Source organism: Prionailurus viverrinus, chromosome X, assembly GCF_022837055.1.
Source record: "Prionailurus viverrinus isolate Anna chromosome X, UM_Priviv_1.0, whole genome shotgun sequence".
NCBI lineage: Eukaryota > Metazoa > Chordata > Mammalia > Carnivora > Felidae > Prionailurus > Prionailurus viverrinus.
This window is the reverse complement of record NC_062579.1, coordinates 81,362,130-81,387,134: the sequence shown is the minus strand read 5'-3', so window position 1 is coordinate 81,387,134 and position 25,005 is coordinate 81,362,130. Positions and strand designations below refer to the sequence as shown.

General features: G+C 42.5%; 1 protein-coding gene across 2 annotated transcripts in view; it reads right to left on the bottom strand.

Annotated features, from left to right (window-relative positions):
* Positions 1 to 681: 681 nt before the first annotated feature.
* Positions 682 to 25,005, bottom strand: part of VSIG1 (V-set and immunoglobulin domain containing 1) — a 37,832-nt gene continuing 13,508 nt past the window's right edge. Inside the window, exons 2-8 of one of the 2 annotated variants that reach the window (XM_047843936.1) lie at positions 22,206 to 22,369; positions 18,575 to 18,682; positions 12,404 to 12,602; positions 7,705 to 7,860; positions 6,955 to 7,074; positions 2,922 to 3,075; positions 682 to 2,108 (exon numbers count right to left, since the gene is read on the bottom strand). In XM_047843936.1, coding sequence (XP_047699892.1) covers positions 1,781 to 2,108; positions 2,922 to 3,075; positions 6,955 to 7,074; positions 7,705 to 7,860; positions 12,404 to 12,602; positions 18,575 to 18,682; positions 22,206 to 22,369 — 1,229 coding nt within the window. In that variant the 3' untranslated portion in view covers positions 682 to 1,780. The remainder of the gene's footprint in view (positions 2,109 to 2,921; positions 3,076 to 6,954; positions 7,075 to 7,704; positions 7,861 to 12,403; positions 12,603 to 18,574; positions 18,683 to 22,205; positions 22,370 to 25,005) is intronic. The other variant, XM_047843937.1, reaches the window with a different exon arrangement.

The window sequence follows — 25,005 nt, the reverse complement described above, 5'->3', positions numbered from 1 at the left end:
CTCTCTCTCTGTCTCAAAAATAAATAAACATTAAAGAAAATTTTTTAAGTAAAGGGCTTCACAGCTTAAGAAAATTCTCTACATGAAAATCTGGATGTGGTAAGTTAGAGATTCATTACTTCATTTAAAAACGATTCACCTTGGAAAGAAGTCAGATACAAAAAAAGTACATACTGTATGATCCAATTTGTACAAAGGTCAAGAAAAGGCAAAGCTAATCTCTAATGATCGAAAGCAAATCAGTGGTTGCCTAGGTCCAGTGTGATAGGGGGATTGCACAAAATCGTATAGGAAACATTTTGGACTGATGGAAATGCACTATTTATTATTACTTTTGTTTATTTATTTTTGAGAGAGAGAGTGCTGTGAGCAGGGGAGGGGCAGAGAGAGGGAGACACAGAATCTGAAGCAGACTCCAGGCTCCGAGCTGTCAGCACAGAGCCCGATGCGGGGCCCGAACTCACAAAAGGTGAGATCATGACCTGAGCTGAAGTCGGACACCTAACCAACTAAGCCACCCAGATGCCCCTGGAAATTCCCTATTTAAATTGTGGTTTCATGGGTGTATCTACATCTGTCAAAACTCATCAAATTATACACTGGAAATAGGTGTGGTTTATTGTATGTAAAGTATATGTCAATAATGTTAATAAAACATTCACCTGAGGAGCATTAAAGTAGGATTTTATTAGTATTATTTATTGAACTTCAAAATAAGATAGAAACTCTGATTACAGATGAAAAAGTCTACCTATAAATTTCTTCAAGGTAGGACATGGGTAAAATATGATCAATGGAAAAGACATTTTAACAGGTGGAGAAGAGGTGACATCAATGCACTTTAGTTAATATTTAGCATTTATACAAGAATAGTATCTATTCACGTGGAATATCCCAAAGGCGAAACAGATCAAATAATTAGTTTAGATTATCTAAAATAGATCTTAGGTGTTCATTTAAAACAGTTTCCCATTTCTGGCCCTTCCAAAGTAGATAGCATCGGACACAGTAGTAACATAATATCTCATTAAAAGTGAAATTGTACATCCCCTATGATGTGTATTCACCAAAGGAAAATACTATTTGGAATTGTCTACTACCTGGAATGTACTACCTGTACATTATTTTCAATTTAAAATTTAGGTTATTTAAAAATGTTGCTATGCTCAAGATATTGTATAGCAGGGTGGGTCCTTGGGAAATCTAATGTGATAAATGAAACACTGATTTCAAGACCTAGTTTTAAATGCTATGTACCAATTAAGATGTACCCTTTACTTATTCTCCTTCGGAATTTTTGAGGATTGTTTTTTCTAATCTATGACAGAATGCTGGTAAACTCTTGTCTTTGGGGCCAATGTGAAATGTGAAAATGAATAGGGAAGCCTGGACGGCTGATCATAGAAATAATATGGACCCCAGTTAATGCCACCTTGTCATGTGTGCATGTGGAATGTAACAAAGTGTAGCTAAAAATAGAGAAATACGGTTTTCTGAAATACAAAGTAGATGTTGCTACAAAACACTTTCAACTGAATTAGAAATCACATGCCTTATCCTTAGTTATGCTTACATGTTAGTAAAATGATAAGTAATGCAGGAACCCTTGTGCTTATTTAGTAGTTATCTTGACCTGTTTATTTAGGATTGATGGTGGGAGCACCTTGTTAGAAGAGGGTTGGTTAGAATGGAGGGAGGTGGTGGGAGATTGGTTATGTCAGCTGAATTCCAAATCCCAATTATGGGTTCCTTAGTGATGAACACTACTTAGGCTACCGGCCTATGGCTTATTCGCTCCCTTTTCCTTGCCATTCAAGGGCTGGATGCCAATTCCGGGCTCAGGCTCAGGCTCAGGCTCAGGCTCAGGCTCCGGCTCCTGCTCCTGCTCTATCTCAACCTCAGGCACCAGAACAGGCTCAGGACCCGAGGCAGGCTGTGGAGCAGGCTCCTGGACAGGCTCAGGCTCGGGGTTAGGCTCACAATCTGGTCCCAGGATGGTATCAGGTTCATTCTCATGGATGGAAGGTGGCAGAGGCGCTTCTAGGTGGGTAACGTCTTCAGCTGGTATGACCTCGCACTCTGTACTTTGTTTTATCTTTGCCATTGGTCTGCAGGAAGAAGGCCCAAGGAAGAAGGAGTTAGGGTATGCCATTTCACATGGAACCACAGATTGTGTCGCTTCGGTGACCATGGGTTCCAATCTGTTCAAGACCTCTGTGATTTCTAATATTCTGACTCATTGTCAGACCACGAGTTCATTTTGTCTCCTGACCAGAAAGGATAGATCTCAACAATATAAAGAGAGTTCAAGAGAGAAAAGCCAGTATTCAAAAGGTAGGAAAAGTAATGTCAGGACGAAAGGGTCTAAATAATGTGTTTGAGGGCCAAATCCATGGCTCTGAGCCACCGCTAGCTCTCACTCTATCTAGCACAATACATACATAGTTGTGCACAATACAATACATAGTTGTGGAAGCATAGAAATGGAGAGAGAAACAAAGGAACGAGTGTGATACACATTCAAGAAGAAATAGCAGAGTGGTCAAGAGAGTGGGCTGTGGGCAGAGCCACATGCCGATTTCCATGGGCCACAGGCACTCTTGCCTTCATGGTCCTCTTGTTCCAGGAAAAATGTGAAAAATTATTTTTTTATGACCATGTTGGTAGAAAGACGAGTATATCAGCATGATATATTAACACATTTTCTTAGACCTAAAAGGGTTGTTGCAGTGGTTCAATGAGTTGATACACATAAAGCGCTTAGAACGGAGTCTGGCACACAGGTCTCAAGAAATGGTGACCATCATCGTTCTCCATATAAGCAGTGAGAATGAGCAGAAAGATACCCCCGACATGTTAAGCTAAAAAGAGCAATTAGGAAGAGCTGACTGTCACGTAAAGGCAACAAAATAAGATCTTACTCAAGTTCTGTGGTGGTTTTCGAATTTCTCTTCCTTCCTTTCCCCTTTGCCTTCGCCTTTGCCTTGCTCTTTGCGAAGCACACAACAGAGATGATAATGGTGGCACCTACTACGGTGCCCACCAATGCCCCCAAAATGATTCCAACTTCTGGATCTAGAAGATATAAGCTGCTGGTTGGTAAAGTGGAATGTACTGTCTGCCTTTTACATGTGCATTTGTGACCAGTGCAGAATATCTACAGCATTCATACAGTGGGAAAATGACTTGCAGAGCTCGGAAACCCCGAGAACTCAGCCAGACTCATAAGGGGAGAAGAAAGATGACTGGCTTGACTATGTTGCTTACCCATTCACATTGATACACATAAGAAGACATATGCCTACGGGGGGGGGGGGGTCACTTTCAAAATGGGGCTTAGAGAAGTGGGTTTTCAATGGGCATCTTCTCTTGTTTTTGCTTTTTTAAAATGTTTATTTAGAGAGAGAGCGTGCATGGGCACATGCGCATGCGCATGCACACACACACAGGGGAGGGGCAGAGAGAGACAGAGAGAGAGAATCCCAAGCAGGTTCCACACTCAGCATGGAGACCAATGTGGGACTTGATCCCCCGACCCTGGGATCATGACCTGAGCCAAAACCAAGAGTCGGACACTCAACCAACTGAACCACCCAGGCACCCCATCAATGGGCATCTTCTTGACCAATGAAAACCTGTGGAGCTACAATCTGGTAACCAGAGAAATGACCTCTGTTACAGGCAGGGACGTTTCACCAGGCTTATTCAGAGCATAGGTGAAGTAGTTCCCTAAAAACCTCTCCCACAGATTCCATGCTCACCAAGGAGCCTCGTGCATTCCGACCACTGGAAAAAGATGTGCCCCTTTCCATGAACAGGCATCTGGTTTATTAGATCAGTCTATGGAACAACCCAACAAATGTGAGATGACCCAGCTGAGCACCAGACCTTCCAGCACTAAAGTTCTATCCCTGGGGGACCCTGTCTGAGCTCCAGGGGGCCCATCCCCATCTGCCTCCCTTCAAACAAGACTGAACATCTTATACTTTGAGATAAGAGGCTACTTGAGTTCGTTGATCATTATTTCGACTTTTTATGGTTAAAGGAATCCATGCGTGTAAATTGCAAAGTGAAATGAATGATTTGACTAGACTTCTAGCAAAGAAACAGCAGTCCCTTCCTTCTCCTCTCCCCATCTCTGTGTCCCATTCACTAGAGGCAACCACTCATCTCTCTCTCTTTTTTTTAAATCATCTTGATATTTGCCCCCATGTTTCTATTATGCTTGTTCTAATTCTCCAATTTTTGTCCTTTTTTGATGACTTCCTACCCTGGAAGGTGAAGATTGTATTCTTATACCCACCCCCCACCCACATTCTCCTGATAATATCTATAGCACAAGTTGTTGTTATATCAAAGTTTGCAGTATGCAAATGTTCACAGCTGTGGAACATAGTATATATATTATGATTCTGGTACATTTACAATTTTTCATTGAAGTTCATTATTACTTCATTTGGAGATTTTTTTTAATGTATTACTACTAACCCCCCAAATTTCCACCAAAACTATTAAAAGTCCTTTTCTTAGATTTACATAGGTCAGATAATCTATCGGTTTCTTTTTTGTTGTGGAGGGGGGGTGCAGAAAGAGAGAGAAGCGGGGCTCACCAGAAGCAGGGCTCATGTTTACCTGAAGCGGGGCTTGAACTCACAAAGCATGAGATCATGACCTGAGTCAAAGTCAGAAGCTTAACTAACTGAGCTACCCAGGTGACCTTTATTGGTTTCTTATGTTTTTCCCCCTTGGAGACGTCCCTTCTGGAGCCTTCCATCCTCCTCCCCCAGCATGGACTGTTCGCTCTCCTAAGCCTGCTGCTGTACTGTCATCCCTTTCCTACCTTTCACCTTCATCCCTATTTTCTAGATAAAGAAACAGGTTTTGCAAGTTCTTTCAAGATCCAGCTCAAGTAGCACTTTTTTTGGTAGAGTTGCCTGGGTTCTATAAGCATAATTGTTTCTTCTTTGGTGTCCTAGAGACCCTGTACAGACCACTATTATAGCATTTAAGACATTTTACTGTGTCCTTCTAGTTAAACTGTGAGCTCTTGAGTGTAATACATGTATATTACTAACCTCTGTATCTCTATCACCTATGATAGTTCCTGGCAAATAGTAGATATCCAATTAATTTTTGAGGGAGGAAGATAGGGAAGCAGGGAGGGAAGAGAAGGGAAGGGAAGGGAAGGGAAGGGAAGGGAAGGGAAGGGAAGGGAAGGAAAAGTGAGCAGGCAGTCAAATGCCAAAATCATTTAAAAAAGTATTTGAGTGGAAGCAAGGTTCAAGTACAACTGCTGAGTCTCTACATGTGCAGTATAACTGTACCCTTGGAAAAGCAAAACAGGATTGGGAAAGATAGAGACACACAGAAGAAATGATCAAGGGACTGTGGTAGAATGAGAACACAAAGACCAAAAAGATGTCCCTTCACCTTTGAATAGAAATTAGCTGAATGAAGAAGCAACCTGGAATTGCAAAATTTTTTTGTTTTTTCTTAAGTTTATTTATTTATTTTTAGAGAGAGAGAGAGAGCACAAGCAAGGAAGGAATAGAGAGAGAGAGAGAGAGAGAGAGAGAGAGAATCCCAAGTAGGCTCTGCACTGTCAGCGCAGAGCCCAACACAGGGCTCAAACTCAAGAACCGTGAGATCATGACCTGAACTGAAATTAAGAGTCGGATGCTTAAGGGACTCGGCCCCCCAGGCGCCCTTGTAAAACTCTCACCTCTTTGTTTTCAAGTTTCTTTATTTATTTTGAGAGAGAGTGGGGGGAGGGGCAGAGAGAAAGTGTTTGATTCAGGACAAGTGGAAGGAAGAAACCTTAGCTTCACAGGAGAGCAATGGTCCAAGGGAACTGGCCACCTGGATACGGTATATGCTTAAGTCACAGATCCAAGTGAGTTAGAAATAATGAATAGGTGACATGATCCTAAGTGTTATTAAGTGACCATTCAAAGGTGTGGCAAGATAGCCCTTGTGACAGCTTGCCCCCGATTGGCCCAATTTTACAACTCCAGGCCCTCAACTCTGTGCTTAGTAACTGAGCACCTTTGAACTGGAAGGTTGTGTTTGTTTTGGGTGTTTTGTTTTGTTTTGATAGAAAGAGAGCATGTGGACGTGCACCTATAAGCGGGGGAGGGGCAGAGAGAAAGAGAGAGAGAGAGAGAGATTGAGAATCCCAAGCAGGTTCCACGACCAGGACAGAGCCCAGTGGAGGGCTGGATCTCATGACTGTGAGGTCATAACCTGAGCCAAAATCAGGAGTTGGAAGCTGAACAGACTGAGCCACCCAGGCACCCCTGAGAGGTTGTGGTTTAAAGGCATCCTGGCTGTGCCAGTCACTAACTGGATGACCTTGGGCAAGTCACTTACCTCCTTGAGTTTCAGTTTCCTTTTCAGTAAAATTAGGCTAACAGTACATTGTGCCTCCTCAGCAGGGTGGTTGGAGGACTGAGTGAGATAACGCTCACCACACCTGGCCATGTATCTGGCACACCATTTGTGCTCCACAAATATTAGCTGTAGGTACAAGTGCTATTATTGCTATTATTATTAGAGACAGATCTTAACAAATTACTGATGAACTGGAAAGTTTGTGAGCTCCGTATGTGACACAGATTGCTAGTTTCACCAGGATTCACCAACAGCATCACAAAGAAAATTCGTTCTGGTAATATCAATGGGGCTGCTGTTTTATTTACTAAATAGTAATATCTACTTTCTAGAAATGTTATGAGGGCTAAACAAAATTTTTGTAAATGACTTAGGGCAGATTACAGCACATATTAAGTTATTAGATTTTAGGATAGTAATTCATCATATCAACCTATAAATAAACCACCAAAATCTCCAGAAAGGCAGGAAGGACTAACCAGGGATCCTAATTCATTTACTGGGTTGGCAGGCCCAGGATACTTGACCTAAGGAGAAACTATTGAAGTTGGATGATCAACTCACGTGAAGAAGTTAGATCAATTTCGCAGGAACTATTGCCAAGGTTGTTGATAGCAGTGCACAGGTAATAACCTTGTTCAAAATTGGTCAGATTTCCAATAACCAAAATCCCGGTGGCTGGGTCTGTCAGAAACAGGAAATAGACTTTTGAAATCTCTTATGTGGCTACAGATCATAACAATGTAGCAGAATTGCTCAATTCCCACCCACATCCCTACATTGGCCTCCCTTCCCGGAGATGTTCTGGATCCAACTAGACCCTGTGGGACTATTCCAAAGGTAGCCCATCTGGAACCATCCCTATTCTCTCCATACCCACCACCTCCGAGCCAAAAACAGGCTTGACTTCTACAGGTTGTGGATAAGACCAGACCATAGTCATCTTGTTAGGAGATCTTTTGACATCCCCTTTCCAGAAAAATTGAAGACTGAGCTCTAAAGATGAGCAACCAGCCCCACACACATACTGTCAGCCAACCACACACACCACACCTTGCCAGGGGCTGTGGAGGACGGTACTTTTTTTTAAAGTTTATTTATTTATCCTGAGAGAGAGAGAGAAAGAGACAGCATGAGTAAGGGAGGGCAGAGAGGGAGGGAGACAGAGAATTCCAAGCAGGCTCCGTGCTGTCAGCACAGAGCCCGACCCGGGACTCAAACTCATGAAACTGTGAGATCATGACCTGAGCTGAAACCAAGAGTCAGAAGCTTAACTGACTAAGCCACCCAGGGTCCACAGAGGGCTGTACTTACTGAAGTTTTCTTTCACTGGGACGATGTCTCCTCCTTCAACTTTATACCAGTAGTACACAGGGGAAGGTGTCCCAAGGACCGAGAGGCAAGAAAGAGATATAGGATGGCCAGTTTCTGGTAGTCCTTGGATGCTGCAAAGGGGCTTAGAAGGTTTGACTGTAAGGCAACGACAAAGAGTAAACATCCTGAGGGGGGAATTGCACTCTGTAACAACTGCAGTCACCTCCTCACTGTCATTTTGTAGAATGTGCGCGCTCCATTTTTAAAGCTTTGAAACGTTAGTTTGACAGTTTTCTGATTGTACCACCAGGTGGGGGTAGAGCACTTCAGGTTCAAGGGCCTTCCAGTCACCAGGCCATTAAGATTCTAACAGCATCTCTTCTGTCGGCCTCCTCCCCAGATTCATAACCATGAATCTCGCATTGTCTTAAAATATGCCTTTATTAAAACTGCCAAATGTAAGCAAACACTAAACGACTAAGGACAGAGTTTACACTTTTGAAGCACAGTTTTAAAGGAAAATAGGACCCTTAAATATGTTGCAATAAGTTGTTAATTATTCTTTTTACAAAATTTGTTTTACTAATGCTATATTTTTCCTTTCCTTTATAAGTCTTTTTTGACATTAATTTCTCTGGGGATGGGTGACACAAAACTATTGGAGGGTTTGAATTTGCCTGTGTGCCTCATCGGTAGGGGAAGCCCATTTTGAGAGGATGTGTTACGTGAAGCTGAGATCTTTATTTATCTTTCACTCCACGTGCATTTACTTGTTTGCCTTCTATGTGCCTGGCACTGGACAAGGCACCAAAAATTCAAGAGTAACCCTGAAACACTTCCGAAGTGGGGTGGGGGGAGTAGTGAGAGATGAGGCCAGAGAGCATCAGAGGCCATAGCTTGGAGAGCTTTGTATTTCGTGTATTTGTCTTAAGTTTATTTATTTATTTTGAGAGAGAGAAAGCACAAGTGGGGGAGGGGCAGGGAGAGAATCCCAAGTAGGGTCCACACTGTCAGCATAGAGCCCGACACAGGGCTCCAACCCACGAACCATGAGATCATGACCTGAGCCAAAGTCGGACACTTAACCGACCGAGCCACCCAGGTGCCCCTCATGTGTTTTATACAGACAGCAGGAGCATCATGGAAGGAATTTAAATAAGGGAAGGACAATGGTCATTTTTAATGCTTTAGTTGGTTTGCTTGCTCTCTGGGGGTGCGAGGAGGGAAAATCGTCACAAAGTATCAAGGAAGTAGAATTGACAGGACATAGTGACCAGATGAATAGGGGGCATGAAGAAGAAAGTGTAGGCAATGATGATTCCTAGGTTTCTGATTTGGACAGCTGGGTACATGAGTTTGTCATCCTGAGATAAAGAATACAGAAGGAGCAGGTTTTCAGGGAAGGAGGGCAGAGCAGGAAGGGGTGACGATAAGGTCAGTTTGGGACATACTGAGTTCTAGCTGTTTATGAAAACATCTCCGTGGAGAAGTCCCATGGGAAAGTGAGAATCTGAATTTCCTCATTCATCTTGCTGCTCGCAGCTTATTCGAAGCCTCGTGTTACATGTAGATAATAATCTAAATTCCAATACTTACCAACTCACCTTCCTTCTCTTCACCTAGGCCTGAAACCCTCCAAAGACACAGCTTCTCTAGCTCAGGCCAGTTATACCTTGAATGCTCTGGACTCCCCCAGCTCTCCAGCTCTCAGTTTGGAGGCAGCAGTTAAGAGCACAGTTCTGGATCTGCATAGACTGCTCGCTCTGCAGTTTTACTCTAGATGGTGTTTAGGCAAGTAACCTAACATAACCACCCCTCAGCTGACTCATCTGTAATCCAAACCATCCAAACATATTGGATACTATATATCCTAATATATTGACTTTATCTCTGACTAATCCAAATATATTGAATTTATGCAAGTAAAATAATTCCTATAAATGCCTTGCACATGGACTTGCTGTTGGGCATGGTCTCCTACATTTTGTGGCCTGCTACTGAAGTTAAGCTTCCAGTCTCGGACTCTAACCCACTCTACACATGAGTGAGAAGACGGATGCAGCTGTAGCTCTTTGACACCCTTCACTAGCCCCATTGTTTAAACAGGTGTTTTTTAAATTAAAGTAAGTATTTTTCTATTTAGCTCTTTATTCTCTTTTCCTTACCCCATGGCAACTGTCACTAGATTTAGAAACTGATTATCACCATGATGATTTGATCGGATCGCCTTCCCCCCGCTGGACACATTTCTCTCATTTTATTTTTTTATTAGCAAAACACTTAGTGAATCACTTTGAACCACATCCCAAACCTATATATTTTCTAAAGCTACTGAATCAGGATGGGATTGCCATTTCAACCAGTTAACATCCCCAGTAGAACTTGGATGTTTCACTGGCATAGCCATTGATCTACCATTTAGCATTATTGCTTTCAACAGAACCGGGTTGGGAGGAAGAGGCTTACCTCACAAAGTAAATGAAAATGCTTCATTGTGTTCTCAAGCCTTCTCTAAATTTATCGTTTTCTTTTTATGTGCCAAATCACAGAAGGAATAGGGTGCTTATTCCAAATGTATACAAAATAATTATTCAAACTTCTATCTGGGTATTTTTCAAAGCTTCATTTTCCAAGGCTGTCATACCTAATGGATATCTCTCAAATGAATGGTTGTCCAAACCACCTGCGCCTTTGCTCACTGCTGTTTCCTTTACCTAAACCGTGTCCTGCCACCCCAGCCCCTATTTTCTAAACTTTTGGAGGGCTGAAACCCTGTCCTTTCTATCTTTCCATCACCATTGTGTAACACAGTAACTGAACACGTGTTCAGGATTTGTTGAATGAATTTATGCATGAATGAGCAAAAGCATGGGATCTACGTCCATCACTGGGTAATGGAATGTCTCTGGGAAATTCATTGCTAGGAAGAGTGATCTCTAAGGAAATATCAACACCTCTCCCCACAGTTGGCCTCCTTACTCCCCACGGCCCCCAACCATGCCCAACTCCTCAGACAGAGGCTTGGCTTCTTTAGGTTGTTTCTGGTCAGAAAGACAACCCAGAGCCAGGGAGCAGCAGAAAAACTTTAGAGGGTTAATTCCCCCAAATGCTTTGAAAGTTGAATCTCCAGTATATCATTTGATCCTCAAACCTGTAAAGACAGGGCAGAGATTACAACCCCATCTCCAAATGGCCAGAGAAAAGTGGACTGACTTGCCTGAGGCTACTGAGGAGTGGAGTATGAGCCAGAACCTAAGCCTTCTGACCCCCAGCATATATACCACACTGTTTAGTTCCCATGTACATGACTAATCTTCCAAACTGGAGCACCAACTCTCCCAGGAAAGGGCTTGTAATTCTCTTGTCTTCCTCCTGTACCCCAATGCCTAACATGGGGCTCAGCAAAATAAAAGCATGATTGAGCTACCCCACTCTTAAAAATCAGCTCCTGATGACCTTTCCCTCTTTTCCAGTTGGGTACATGTGGGCAAACGTCACAATTCATTTTGGGCATCACCTGAGAGGCAAGCTCAGATGATTCTGGATGGTTCTCCTGGATGTGCACCTTGTTACCAACCACTGCTTTTCCAAGCAGTTAATTATCAAGTCACTGGTTGGATCTAGTTCTTTCTTTCCTGTGATGGATGTACACAGCTCAAGAGGAACAATGACTGGATCAGCTCCATTTGGGATTACTTAGAAATGGGAGATCCCTTAGCTCAAATGGTTGATCGGTGAGGTTTGACAGCCCTTTCGTTTCTCCCTTCAGTACTTCCACAGGCCCGCAACAGGAGCAAAACTCTCATTGTCCTTTTAGAGACTGGAAGGAGTGCTAGAAACCACCAAAAATTGTGAACTCTCCAAGAGCAGAAACTATGCCTCCATCACTGTAAACCTCATGGGTTCTGGCACAAAATAGGCACTCAATAAATACTGTATAAATGAACCACTCCAAATGCATTTGAAAAGCAGATATGACTTGCTGAGTGCCACATAACGAATATCTGTATATAAATAAATTCTCACTATGGCTTAACATGTGGTCCTTTCTCCAAATAGTGCTAACTTTTTTTTTTTAATATAATTTAGTGTCAAGTTAGCTAACGTACAGTGTATACAGTGTGCTCTTGGTTTCGGGAGTGGAATCCCATGATTCACTGCTTACATACAACACCCAGTGCTCATCCCAACAAGTGCCCTCCTCAATGCCCATCACCCATTTTCCCCTCTCCCCCGCCCCCGCATTTTAAAAGGGACTCTACCGCCTTTATTCAAAAGAATGGTTTAATGGTGGGAATTGTGCCCAGCTTAGGAGAGATAATAAATTGACAGTTCTCTCCCCCAGGTAGGACTGGCTCCAATTGGAGGTTCCCTCTGAAGGAGTTGCTAGTGATCATTTAGTGGCAACTGTGCATTGTCCCTCTGTTCCCATTCTACCCATCAGAGATACGGATCCCGGAGGTTGGGTTATCTTCTGCTTTCTGCCATTTTGGCAACACGGTTTCAACGTGTTTTGTGAGTGATTTCTCAGTGTTACTATGAAGGTTGGGATGGTGGTGTGTTTCTCTTTCCCTGCTAATAAAAGGAGCCAGGAGGATATTTACCCCCTGGGACTTAATTAGCACCATAACTCACTGCTCATTTAAGGTCTTAGTTGTTCCAAGAAGAGAAAAAAACAAACAAAAAAAATTGCCCGTACCTAACACATTGACTTTGAGGATGCCTTGATTTTTTCCAACAAAGTCAGGGGGGTTGTTAACATCACAGACGTAGACACCACTATCTGTTGGTTGCATATGTGAAATAGTGATAGATGCGTTATCTGGGTCGTTGGACCCTACAATCCGACCTTTAAATTGCCCGATGGCTGTAGCTTGTCCACCTTCAGAATAGTAAATCTAGGACATAAAAATGACAGAAATGAGAATTGGAGAGTGGCCAAGGCTAAGGTAAGCTACCCAGAAGCACCCTCTATCCAATGTCACCTTTGTTGGTAAGAGGCAACATCCCCACCCATCCTCTCCCACAGGGAACAGATCCCACGCAAAAGTTGCCCAAGCCAGTAGGGTGCTTTAGCTTTCTCACAGGTGTGCGCAGCCACCTCCTCACTTGTGCACAAAGCAGTTCTGTGATGTCATCAGAGCAGTGATGCATGCCCATCTGACAGATGATAAACAGCTGGAGCTGACAGGATTCAACTCCTACGCTTTGGCTAGATCAAGATGCTCACCTGATGACCCTACCTGGAGGAAACTCACTGCCTAAAACACAAATGCCTGATGGGAAACCAAAACCATCATCCCCCCCCCCCCCCCGACTTTATAGACTTTGTTTGATTTGAGTTTACTTTACTCAGTGGGACTGCAAGAATATCTGGTTTTCCTAAAGTTAGAGTATTCATACACACATACTTCTTTGGAGAAGCGAACTTGGGTTTATCCTGTTCGTTAGAAGAGAAACATTTCATAGCAGAAAGGCCCCTGAGAAATCATCTGGTCCCATCCCCTCATAGTGGCCTAGGAAGTGCTTCGTCAATGGCAGCTCACGTGGAAGGAGGCAGAACTGGAGTTATTCTTTCATTTAGACAAATAAGGGCACTGAAATCCAGAAAGATTAAATGGCTCACCCGAAGTCACAGGATTCATTTATTATTATTATAATTTACCACAGTCAAGGAAGACCTGGATTCTAGTCTCATCTCTAGTAGAGATATGAATAGTTAGATCATAATGGCAACCGTGGGAGCGGCATGGTGAGGTGGAAAGAGGCCTGATCTAGGAATCAGATGGTCTGGGCTTTAGCCACAGCTCTGCCTCTGACTGTGACATAGTCAGGGAAGGTGGCCTCTGGTTATGCCTCCATGGCAACCTGTGATAAGAAACTTTGTGATAAGAAACTCTGTTATTTAATCATCTTTCCAACCTTGAGTTTCCACATCTGAAGGAGGAGCCCAAGCAAGATCGTCCAAATTATGAGATGTATTCCCCAAGTCTAGGCACATAAGTTGATTTTAGGTGGCACATAAATGAAAACTTATTACAAAGACACATATCTAGCACATCAAGTCTGTGACTTCATGGATATTATTGCTTAGGGTGACACTAAGATATTTTTAAAATTTGAAGAAACCAAGTCAATATAGAAAATGACATTAAATAATACTGCTGGGGGCACACAATTATGACAAAAATCATAAAGACATAAGGGGTTGAGGCTTGGGTATCACGGGACTAGGTGATCCCTAAGATTTCTTCATTGTACACAGTCTATGCACACACTTTGTTAGTTTTATATAAATGTGTGTTCAAGTGATTGTTTATTATTTAATAAACTGGTATTGCGCTAGTCCAGTAGAACTAATTAATGTTTTCATAAAATGTACTTAAAGAGCCTTATTCATTGAATTCACTCTTCTAACATTTTAGAAGAAACTGAAGCCCAGAGAGGGAAAAAAAAAAAAGACACACACAAAGTTTACAGTGGGGAAAGATCTAGCACCCAGTTCTTCTAATTCCTTGTCCAGTGCTATTTACCTTAATAGGATGAGGGAGGGAAGGCAATCAGCAAACCAAAAAATATTATCAAGATAAATTCAGATATATTCCCCTTCAAATAGAAAGCCAATATATTTTTAAACTAAAGCAGAAAGGTAGATTCTGAGGGAAAATTCAAAGAGCATATTGAAGGAGAAAAAAACCTGTTTCTCTCCCCGAGTTCTCTAATATCAACTAGCTTTTTTTCCTGCTACAAATGAGCCATTTATAATTCAATTTGTCCACTCACACCTACTGAAATCACTAACTTTTGTCCCAAAGGAGTCTTGTTGGACTTACAAACTGGAAAGTCAACATTAACACAAGGTATCCCAGTGGTCCAGGAGGAGGTTCAGCTCATCAAAGGTCTATTACCTTAATCTGGGTTAACACCCAAGCTATCCGGCTTTCCATTTCACTAGCCAGCATTGGGCTTATTTACTTTCTAGTCAACAATTTGAGGTCCTGTGGACTTTTACCTGGAACACATCCTGCGGTCCCTCAAGGAAGCCCTTCTACACCTTAGACATCTGGCTGCTACCCCTGCTCCTGGGAAGACTGGGGGAGGGGTGAGTCAGCCTGTCTTATGCTGTGGCCTGGCGACATCACAACAAGATACATCAGTCCTGCCTACAGCCCTCAGCCAGTGCCAGAGGGTAGGGAGAAAATATCTGGTTTCTGCAGAAAGCAGAGACCCAAGAAAGCATGTTTTAGGCCAGGACTAGAACATTCCAAGAAGCCACTGTAAAAGTCACAGTGTTGGTTATGAAGCAAGGTGCAATGAGCAGGTAAGTCATGAGGCCCTGGACTTGTAACTTCCCTGTAAAAAGGACCTTCACCGGAGCGCCTGGTGGCTCAGTCGGTTAGATGTCCAACTTCTGCTCAGGTCATGATCATGCAGTTTGTGAGTTCAGGCCCCGCGTTGGACTTTGTGCTGATGGCTCAGAGACTGGAGCCTGCTTCAGATTCTGTGTCTCCTCCTCTCTCTGCCCCTCCCATGCTCGTGCTCTGTCTGCCTCTGTCTCTCAATAATAAAATAAAACGTTAAACATTTTTTTTAAAAAAAGGACCTTCACCAACGCTTCTACCCAAGCTCCTCACACTGTAACCTCATATATATATCTTGCCCTTTCACAAATAATACTAAAAGGTGTCAGGGATAGGAATGGAGGTGAGGAGGGATAACAATGGGCACCTAAAAGGGAAAAGCCTTGGCCTGAGAAGGAAAGTCCCCAGGGATAGCCAGTGGCCAGACACAGAGATGGAGGGACTTTTCTGTTAGGGGAAGTCCATGCTGTCACACTGTCCTTGTAAAGAAAAAAAAAAGGAATGTTTTCCTGAAACTGCTTATCTAATCACACAGGAAGTACTGAAACGTGGTTCCATTTGCCACAAAAGAATAACTCTTTTAAAAATCAAAGCTGAACAATGGCCAAGACCCAGCCCATGATCCTGTGAGGCTTGTACCTTTTCAAAGAAAGTATATTGTCAGTTTAGAGATCAAAGCAACTGAGGTCCAGGAAAAGCCATGGATGTTCAACAGGCCATATCCTTTGGGAGGTAGGGGAGAGAAAATCTGCTTAAAGAAAATCACACCTATCCAAGTGTTCCCTTAAGTGGTACTTGTTAGTTTTTGGCCTACTTGTGCTTCATGGATGCCCTACTTTTCTCCCAAGGTCCTCTCTGCTCCTTGTGATGTTCGAGGCTGATATGGAGACACATTAGTTATAAGACCCCTTTAGAGATCACTTTGTTTATGGTTTCTAAAGTTGATGACCCTTCAGGAGCCAGATGGATATTGGGGTTATGGGGTTATGGGAAACAGCTGAGAGGGGATGGTGGCTACTGGTAAGATCATAGAGGAGAGTGGGGAATGTGGTGAACTGGGGAGCCAATGCACACAAGGCTTTCAAACTATGGAAACACACACAATCCTGGGCCGGTCAAGAACATGCATCCACTGGCCAAATTGGGCCCAGAGGCCTCCAATTTGCAACCTCTGATTCATCTTCTATAACAGAAAAGGACACTGGAAGCTCCAAAAGAGAAAGTGATTTTTCCAAGATCACTCAATTTATAAGCAGATCTGGAATCCGGGCCTCCTGACTCTCCCTGAATACGTGAAAATGGCACTCATAGTCCTGCCTTAGGCGAGGAAGATGATTCCTAGGTAATCTTTCCCTTTTGGGGCCATTCCATCCCTTACTCCAGCCCAACCCTTTTCCTGCCAATTGCTGCTATTCATTGGCACGATGCTTCCCATGCCGAGCGGTCTCACCACCTGATGCCTTAGACATCTGCCAGCTGCAATAACAGCCTTTCCCCTCCTACTGTGCCAAGTTCCTATTCACATGACACCATGCAGCTGGGAGCCAGATTTGTCCAAAAAGATTTTTTTTCCCTCAGCTTTGTGATATTGTTCTCTAACTAGAGGCTGGAGTATAAACAAGAAGGGTTGAAAGAATTCAGTCTGCTTTCTGTTTGAGGCTGAGTTGGAATTCATAAATGCATTTAGCCTCCAGAGCTGCTTTTGTGGGTTCCTTTTGGAAATGTGGAGGGTGTGGAAGTCCACAGCAAGCCACCCTTTCTTTCCCTTCAGCTTCTTGCTTTCCCGCACGACTCATAAAGGGGCTAGCCTTGGGAAGGGAAGAGTGTGGAGTGACAATGGCCTCAAGCCCAGCACTTTTTCTGGACTGTCCTTGTGGACAGGTTGCACAGGGGAGGGAAAGAACACCAATAGAAAGATATCCCTGTATTCAAACTACTACTTGCCCAGCCTGACAGTTGCCCTAGATCCCACCATTTGAATGGCTTCCTTTGGGTGAAGGCGCAGAAAGTCTATGCTTACACGATTTTCTTTGGAAGAGAACAAAATTAAATATCAGTAGGGGTGCTTGGCTCAGTGGTTAAGCATCTAACTTCAGCTCAGGTCATGATCTCACAGTACATGGGTTTGAGCTCCGAGTCGGGCTTTGTGCTGACAGTGCAGAGCCTGGAGCCTGCTATGAGTTTTGTGTCTCCCTCTCTCTCTCCCCCTCTGACACTCATGCTCTGTCTCTGTCTCTCAAAAATAAATAAATACTAACAATTTTTTAAATAAAAAATAATAAAATAATAAAATATCACCAGTCCCTAACACCTTAGCATTAGGTTAATTGATCAGATTTAGCAAGAGTATACAACTGAGGCAATGAGATATAGAATAGATAAACTTTGATGGGAGGGGTGGTGGGAAGGGAAGAACTTGAAGTGTTTCTCAATGGGAGTGACACTGGTATTTTGGGCAGACAATTCTTTCTCACGTAGGTTTATCCTACATACAGCAAGATATTCAATATCTCTAGCCACCACCTACTAACTGCCAGTTATAGATCTCATTTATAACAATTAAACCAACAACCCCTTCATTTTCAAGTGCATGTGAGGAAATGATACACCCCCACCCTGCCAACATTTAAAAAGCATTTGATATAATGGTATTTGTAAAGGAGAGGCCATGTGGGGAGAATCTGAACATCCACAGAATATGATGACATTAGGTTCTGGAAGGAAGTTGTCCACATTAAATGTATGCTGGGGAGATGAAAATGGCAAAGGGCTCCATCCAGTATGGATGTTATAGAAGAGTTAGTACTGTCTGTGAGACCTATGCTAAGTAGGATCAATGCCTGTTCTGTTCATGGGCAGGTGAGATCTCTTTAGTTTTACCAGTTAGTGTCTGGGTGGAAGAGGAGGAAATTGGTGTGATCAGAGGGGCACAAAACCACCCCAGATTTCCATGCTAACTTGCCTGTTCCAGGGCCTAGAGTCTTCAACTAAGTGTCCTTGATGAAGGATTGATCATCTAAAACTGTCCATGTCTTCCAAGAGGAAGGCTTCTCTAAAAGGAGGGACTTGCTAATAAATATCCTGGCCCTCCTGGTCGGAAGACTTATGGGATACCTTTGCAGTCCCCATTCACCAAAGGAACCCCTTGGAGGGGATAGTCAGTAAGAGATAACACCCTCCCCTGGGTGCTGAGAAACACTATATCTTGGAGTCAACTGATCCTTTAACACAATGATGTTGGGGTAGGAGAAGAATATGAGCCTATGGCAAGAGTTGGCCGCTTCCGTGATCAAGGCAGCAGTATATCCCTGAGCCTTTTGGAGGAGGCTAAAAAGAATTCCAGACATGGAAGGCAAACTCAAGACTATCCCAGTTTTGCCAAGAGCTTGTGCTGATTTGGACCGTTATCAAGTTTGAACCATACCATCCCACTCCTAAAGGCTGGTGTCATTGCCCTAGATATTCCAAACAATGAAGGGGTCCAGCAGTACACCAATAGGTGTTCTTACCTGAGAGGTCCAGCTACATCTTCCCCGAGCGTCTCTTGCATGCGCCATATTTAGACACTGACTGACTGCCTTTTCCTCCATACCCTCAGTATTGAGGCACGGGCTGTGCTGTGTTTGAGCAGAAATGGGTGGATCTGAGAGCTGAATGCTACATGGTAAACTGCCACATCAACCCAGGAGTTGAATTGAATCACTCAGTGATCAGTCTGGCAACATCTTACGCCCATAAATCATAGAATTGTCTAATGGCACAGCTGTCTCTTTTTATCATCCCCCAAATGTTCACCAGCCCTTCCTAGATTAACATACTACATGCTTTACTGAATTCTGGATGCATGGACGTACTCACAGAAGAAATGAATTTGAAATAGAGGCCAAATCCCATTTTGAAAAATACCATCTCAACTGAAGAGGTCTACAGCTTCATTGTTGAGCAGACTTTCTGTTCAGCAATAGGATCAGGCAGAGAAGCCTGACCCTTGTCTTTAGACACAGGGACCTGGCAGTCAGTGGAACAGGAAACTGATCCTGGGCCAGGATTCCCCCAAGAGCTCTGCCCCAGCTGTTAAGCTATACTAAATGTTTCTTGTAGGGCTGGATTCCCTAGTGCCTATGATTCAGAGGGTATTGATGGGATGGGGATTTTGCAAAATCACCATTTTGTAAGTAATGATACACTTTGAATTGAATTCATTGAATTACACATTCAATTACTACACATTCATTGAATGGCTACTACATGGAAGGCTTCTCAGTGCTTTACAAGCATCGTCTCATTTAATCTTCACAGTAAACCTATGAGGTAGGTAAGTAGCGCCATTACACAGATGGGAAACTGACCCTCTGAAGGGTCAACTGAATTGCCTAAGGTCACCCAGCCAGCAAGTAAGTAGCAAAGCAAGGAGTAGAACCAATATCCATCAGGAGGTTTCCATTGGTGCTCCAAAATTACTCATGTGGAAAAGCAGAGAGAAGCACATGCTTGCCAGGATGCGAAAAGAGGGGAGGGACTCCAGTTCTCTGGAAGTCGACCCCCAAGGATGGTTGAAATGTGGATCTCACTGGAATAAGCTGAAGCAAGATGGAAAAAGAGAAAGAAGTGAAATCTTGACTTTATAGAGGTGTTTTTCACTGTCTCTAAGCCAAGTGTTAGACCTACTCTACCCTGTCTTCTATGCAGCTGAGGCACAGGCATAGCACAGGTCTCATGCACTTGGAGAAGCATCTAAAATGTTTTAAGATCAATGGGGCACCTGGGTGGCTCAGTCGGTTGAGCGTCTGGCTTCGGTTCGGATCACGATCTTCCAGTACACGAATCCGTGCCCCTCATCAGGCTCTGTGCTGATGGCTCAGAACCTGAAGCCTGCTTTGGATTCTGTGTCTCCCTCTCTCTCTGCCCCTTCCCTGCCCACAGCCCCTCTCTCTTTCTTTCTCTCTCTCTTCAAAAATAAATAAACATTAAAATTTTTTTTAATGTTTTAAGATCAAGAAACATGTTCTCACTGAATCAGTGGCTCAGCCCAGAGGACCTCCTTTGATTTGGACATCCCCAAACCCTAGATAGCTTAAATTCCTTGCCTTGCCTGTACTTGCCATTTTGAAGAAGGAAGCAAATGGCAAGGAAATAATCTACTCAACAAATAACATTTTAATAGTTTCTTTCCAAAGTGCCCCGAAGAGATGCCCTGAGTTTAAGCCATGTTCAGTTCAATCACCTGCACCTTCTGTGTATCTCCAGGCCTACAAAAAACTCACTGCTGGTGACAAGATCCTCCTGCCTGCGGCTCCCAACCCATAACTACATAGTTCAACCAAGAGGCGGCCTTGTAAATTCCAGTGTCAGAAAAGGCGTAAAGAACGATTTGTATTTTTGACCTCAAATTGGCCCCGGCCTCACTTCCAGGTAGTTGAGGACATCTGGATTTGAGTACCAAGCATTAAAAAAAAAAAAAAAAAAAAAAAAAAAACCTCAAAATACATTGGCAAGGCCTCTCTAAATTCGGCCTCTACTGGCAAAATGGGAAAGCCTTCAAGCCTGCAGATAAAGAATGTATTGAAAAGACTATTTAGGAAACTGAATTTTCAAAAGGAAGAAATTTCACATGATTATCACCATCCACAATCTGAGAGAGCAACCTGCAAAGGAAAGGGATGTTTTCTCAGTTGATTGCAATATGTGAGGTCTTGGGTCAGGGCATTTGGGTGACAAAAAGTGGTAAAATTACTGTTGTTGCTGCTACTGCTAATTAAGGTGATAAAGCTGTTTACAAGGGAGAAAACTTACAGGACTTTATATTTTTTCCAAGCATTTTCACATGCATTATGTTAGTGGATTCCCCATGAAATTTCAGGAGAGAGTTAGTGCTCCACCACATTTTGAAGAGAGGCACAGAGTGATTCAGACACTTGTCTGAGGTAACCAGTACTGGGCAAAAATGTTGAAAGTTGATTGGAGAGTGGCATTAATGAAATCACATGTTGAACTGTGTCTCCTGCTACAAAAGTCCAGGCCTTCTGTTGAAGAGAGAACTTAGCACCTCCAAAGGACCAGATATGGCTGAAGTGACAAGGGCCAAGGTGTGGCTCCTCCCAGCTAGCACCCTCCTTCTTCTCTACCTCTGCCCTTAAAACTCCTCTAGCCCACTCAACTCACCCTCAATTTTTCTACTAATAAAAACCCTTCCTTTTTTTCAAGGCCCAAATCATCTACATCTGACTATTCCAAACCATACTGATTTGTTTCTTCTCTGAAATCCTTGTTTTGGACCATATATCCTTTTTGAAAATCTGATGAAAGCTATAGGCCTTTTCTCTCAAGAGTTATGTATTGGCAGACATGTTGCACACTCATGCAGATTGTTACATATGCTCTCTCTTTCTCTCCTCTCTCTCTCTCTCTCACACACACATGCACACACACACACTTTTGAGTATACAATTTTAGTCCTTGGGATAATTTAAAAAGGAATTACCCTTAAGGCCAGATGAAGAAAACCTGAGATTAGGCAGCTTACAGGTAGAATGATTCTCCTTTGACTTTCATGCACCCTCTTCTAGCAACCTCTTAGCCCAGACCCTAGCCTACTTTCCCTATCCTGTATCCTCTAGCTTCCTGTTGCCCTTGATTACCCACGGTTCATCACTACCTTGGCCCTTGTCTACCCATCTGGGAGTCTCATTCCATCAGGATTCAGTCAGGCACAATGACTTAGCTCACTTGACAGGCAGATCCCAGATACTACATCTGCCAGAGATCTGCAGATCAGGTAGGACATGTATTTGAACTGGGGTCTTCTAGAAATAATAGAGAGATTATCCGAGGGGAATGAGAACCCTTTCAGAACTACTGCTCATTTCACCCATAAGAAGGACCATTCCTGTCTACTCTAGAAAACACAATGTATTCAATGTTCACCTACTCAGATTTGAGATAATAGGCTATAACTGAATATGAAGAGAGGACAAAGGCCAAGTCACATAGATGATGGTCTTCCCTAAACAGTTGTCTTCAAACTCTTTGTATCTGAGGTTCTGCCACTATTGTCACTGGCTTACCACTCCTTCACATACCGACCCCAACAGTTTATGTCAGAACTACCAGAGGGGAATAGTTGAGGAAAAAAGTCCTTACGGAAGTTGGTGGTAAGTCCTTCTTATGAAAGAATGACCACTGGATGGAAAGCTTGTCCCGGGAGACCACAGTGCTGGTGTAGGTACAGACAAGCGTGACATCAGATCCAACAGTCACATTCACGACGCTGTCTGGGATGGTCACCTGTACCATACTACCTTGATCTGAAAAGATAATCATCAAAAAGAAAATGGTACATACTCACATTCTGATGACACTCTTTCATTACAAAGCACTTTCAATGACATCTTATTTGAGGAATCCAAGGGAAGGAGGAGAAGGTACAATGGGCTGTATGGCAAAACTGAGCAAGCAATGGGCATGGGGGTAGGGGGGCATCTAACAAATTACAATGTGACAATACTCAAATCCTATGAGATAATAACACCAAACTGTGAATTTCTTCTGTATAAGAATGGCCTTGCACAGAGGTTCTTAAAATGTTGTCCAGGGACACAAAAAAGTCCATAAGTATGGAGAACAACCCATCCAGTTTGCCCAGGACTAACATATTCCTTCGATGTGGAACTTTTCAGTTTTAAAATCAGGTAAGTCTCAGGCAAACCATACTGGTTTTGCTAGGGCTTTCAGTGCTTAAACCAGGAAAATCCCAGGAAAACCAGGATAAGTTGGTCACCCTACCCCTAAGACAATTTTGAGAGGCTTCAAGATCAAAATGATATTCATAATAATGCCAAGATGTTATTTTTCTTTTTCACTCTCATTCTGTCATGAATGTACAGTGGAGTGTTCCACTAGCTACATGGCAGGTGACATCATTGCTTTGGCACCTAATGAAATGTGTGCTTGTGGATTTTTGTTCAAATAATTTTTAGTTTTAATTTCTAATTCAGTGAATATAGATGGCAATAACTGACATAGCAAAAACTCTTTGGAAGTCCTCAATAATTTTTAATTGAAAATTTTATTGAGATAATGGTAGATTCATTCACATACAGTTCTAAGAAATCACACAGATATTCCATGTACAATTTACCCAGCCCCCCACAATGGTAAAATTTTATAAACCTGTACTATAATATCACAATTAGGACACTGGCATTGAGACAATCCACTGACTGTATTGTATTTCTCCAGTTCTACTTGTACTCGTGTGTGTGTATGCATTTAGTGTTATACAATTTTATCACATGGGTGGCTTTATGTATCTACCATTGCAATGAGGATACTGAACAGTACACTGATCCCTGATATTGCCCTTTTATAATCACCCTCTCTTCCCTCCTGCACCCCATCCCTGATTCTAAGCATTGGTAACCACTAATCAATCTGTCTTCGATTTCTAAAATTTTGTCGTTTTGCACATGTTATATAGATGGAAGTATGGTAACCTCTTGGGATGGGCTTTTTTCATTCATCATAATTACCTAGCAGTGAACCCAAGTTGTTGTATGTATCTGTAATTCATTGCCTTTGATTAGCAGCATTCAATTTGTTGAACAATTCACCCATTTAGGAACATTTGGGTTGTTTCCAAGTTTGGGCTATTGAATAAAATGCCAATGAACATTCATGTACAGATTTTTGTGTGAATATAAATTTCCATTTCCCTGGGCTAAATTCCGAAGAGTTTAATTTCTGGGTCAGATGATAGTTACGTGTTTAGTTTTATTAAAAACAAAAACAAAAATCGGCCACACTGTTTTCCAGAGTGGCTATCCCAATATACATCCCCCCCCAATAACATATGAGTGATCCAGTTTCTCCACATCCTCCTCAGCCTTTGGTGTTGTCACTATTTTCTACTTCAGCCATTATATAAGTGTGTAGTAATATATCACTGTAATTTGAATTTCCATTTCCCTAATGCAAATTAATGATGCTAAACAACTTCTTGTGATAATTTACCATTTGCATATCAAATGGTATGTGAAAGGTCTATTCACATCTTTAGCCCATTTTCTAATTGTACTGTTTAATTTTCAACTGTTGAATTTTGAGAGTTCTCCATATAATCTAGACTCCAGTCGAGACAGTTTTATTTCTTCCTTTCCAATGTATAGGCTTTTAATTTATTTTTATGACTTATTGCAATCACCATAACTTCCGGTACTTTACATGTACAACTTGTACATAACATAATACAAAATATGTTTTTTCTAGGTTATTTGTAGATGCTTTTTTATTAAGTTGAGGTAATTCTCCTCTGTCATGGGTTGAATTGTGTCCCACCAAAAGATATGTACAAGTTTTAATTCCAGGTGACCTTATTTGGAAATAGGGTCTTTGCACTGTAGTTAAGGATCTTGGGATGAGGTGATTCTGGATTTAGGGTGGGCCTTAAATCCAATGACTGTTGTCCCCATGAAAAAAAAGAGGGAGATTTGACACCAATACACAAAAAGAAAGGCCATATGAAGATAAAATCAGAAATAGGAGCATTGTAGCAGAGCCTGGGTGGCTCAGTCGGTTGGGTTTCCAACTTCAGCTCAGGTCATGATCTCACAGTTTGTGAGTTCAAGCCCCGCATCGGGCTCTGTGCTGACAGATCAGAGCCTGGAGCATGCTTCTGATTGTGTGTCTCCCACTCTCTCTGCCCCTCTCCTGCTCATGCTCTGTCTCTTTCTCTCAAAAATAAATGTTAAAAATTAAAAAAAAGAAATTAAAGAATTGTATATACAAACAAAGGAACACCAAGAACTTCTACCAGCCAGGTAGCAGAATGGGCATGGCACTGATTCTCCTTCAGAGCTTCTAGAGAGAACCGATATTGCCAAAGCTTTATCTTCAGACTTTCGACCTCCAGAACTCTGAAAGAATAAATTTTTCGTTGTTTGTT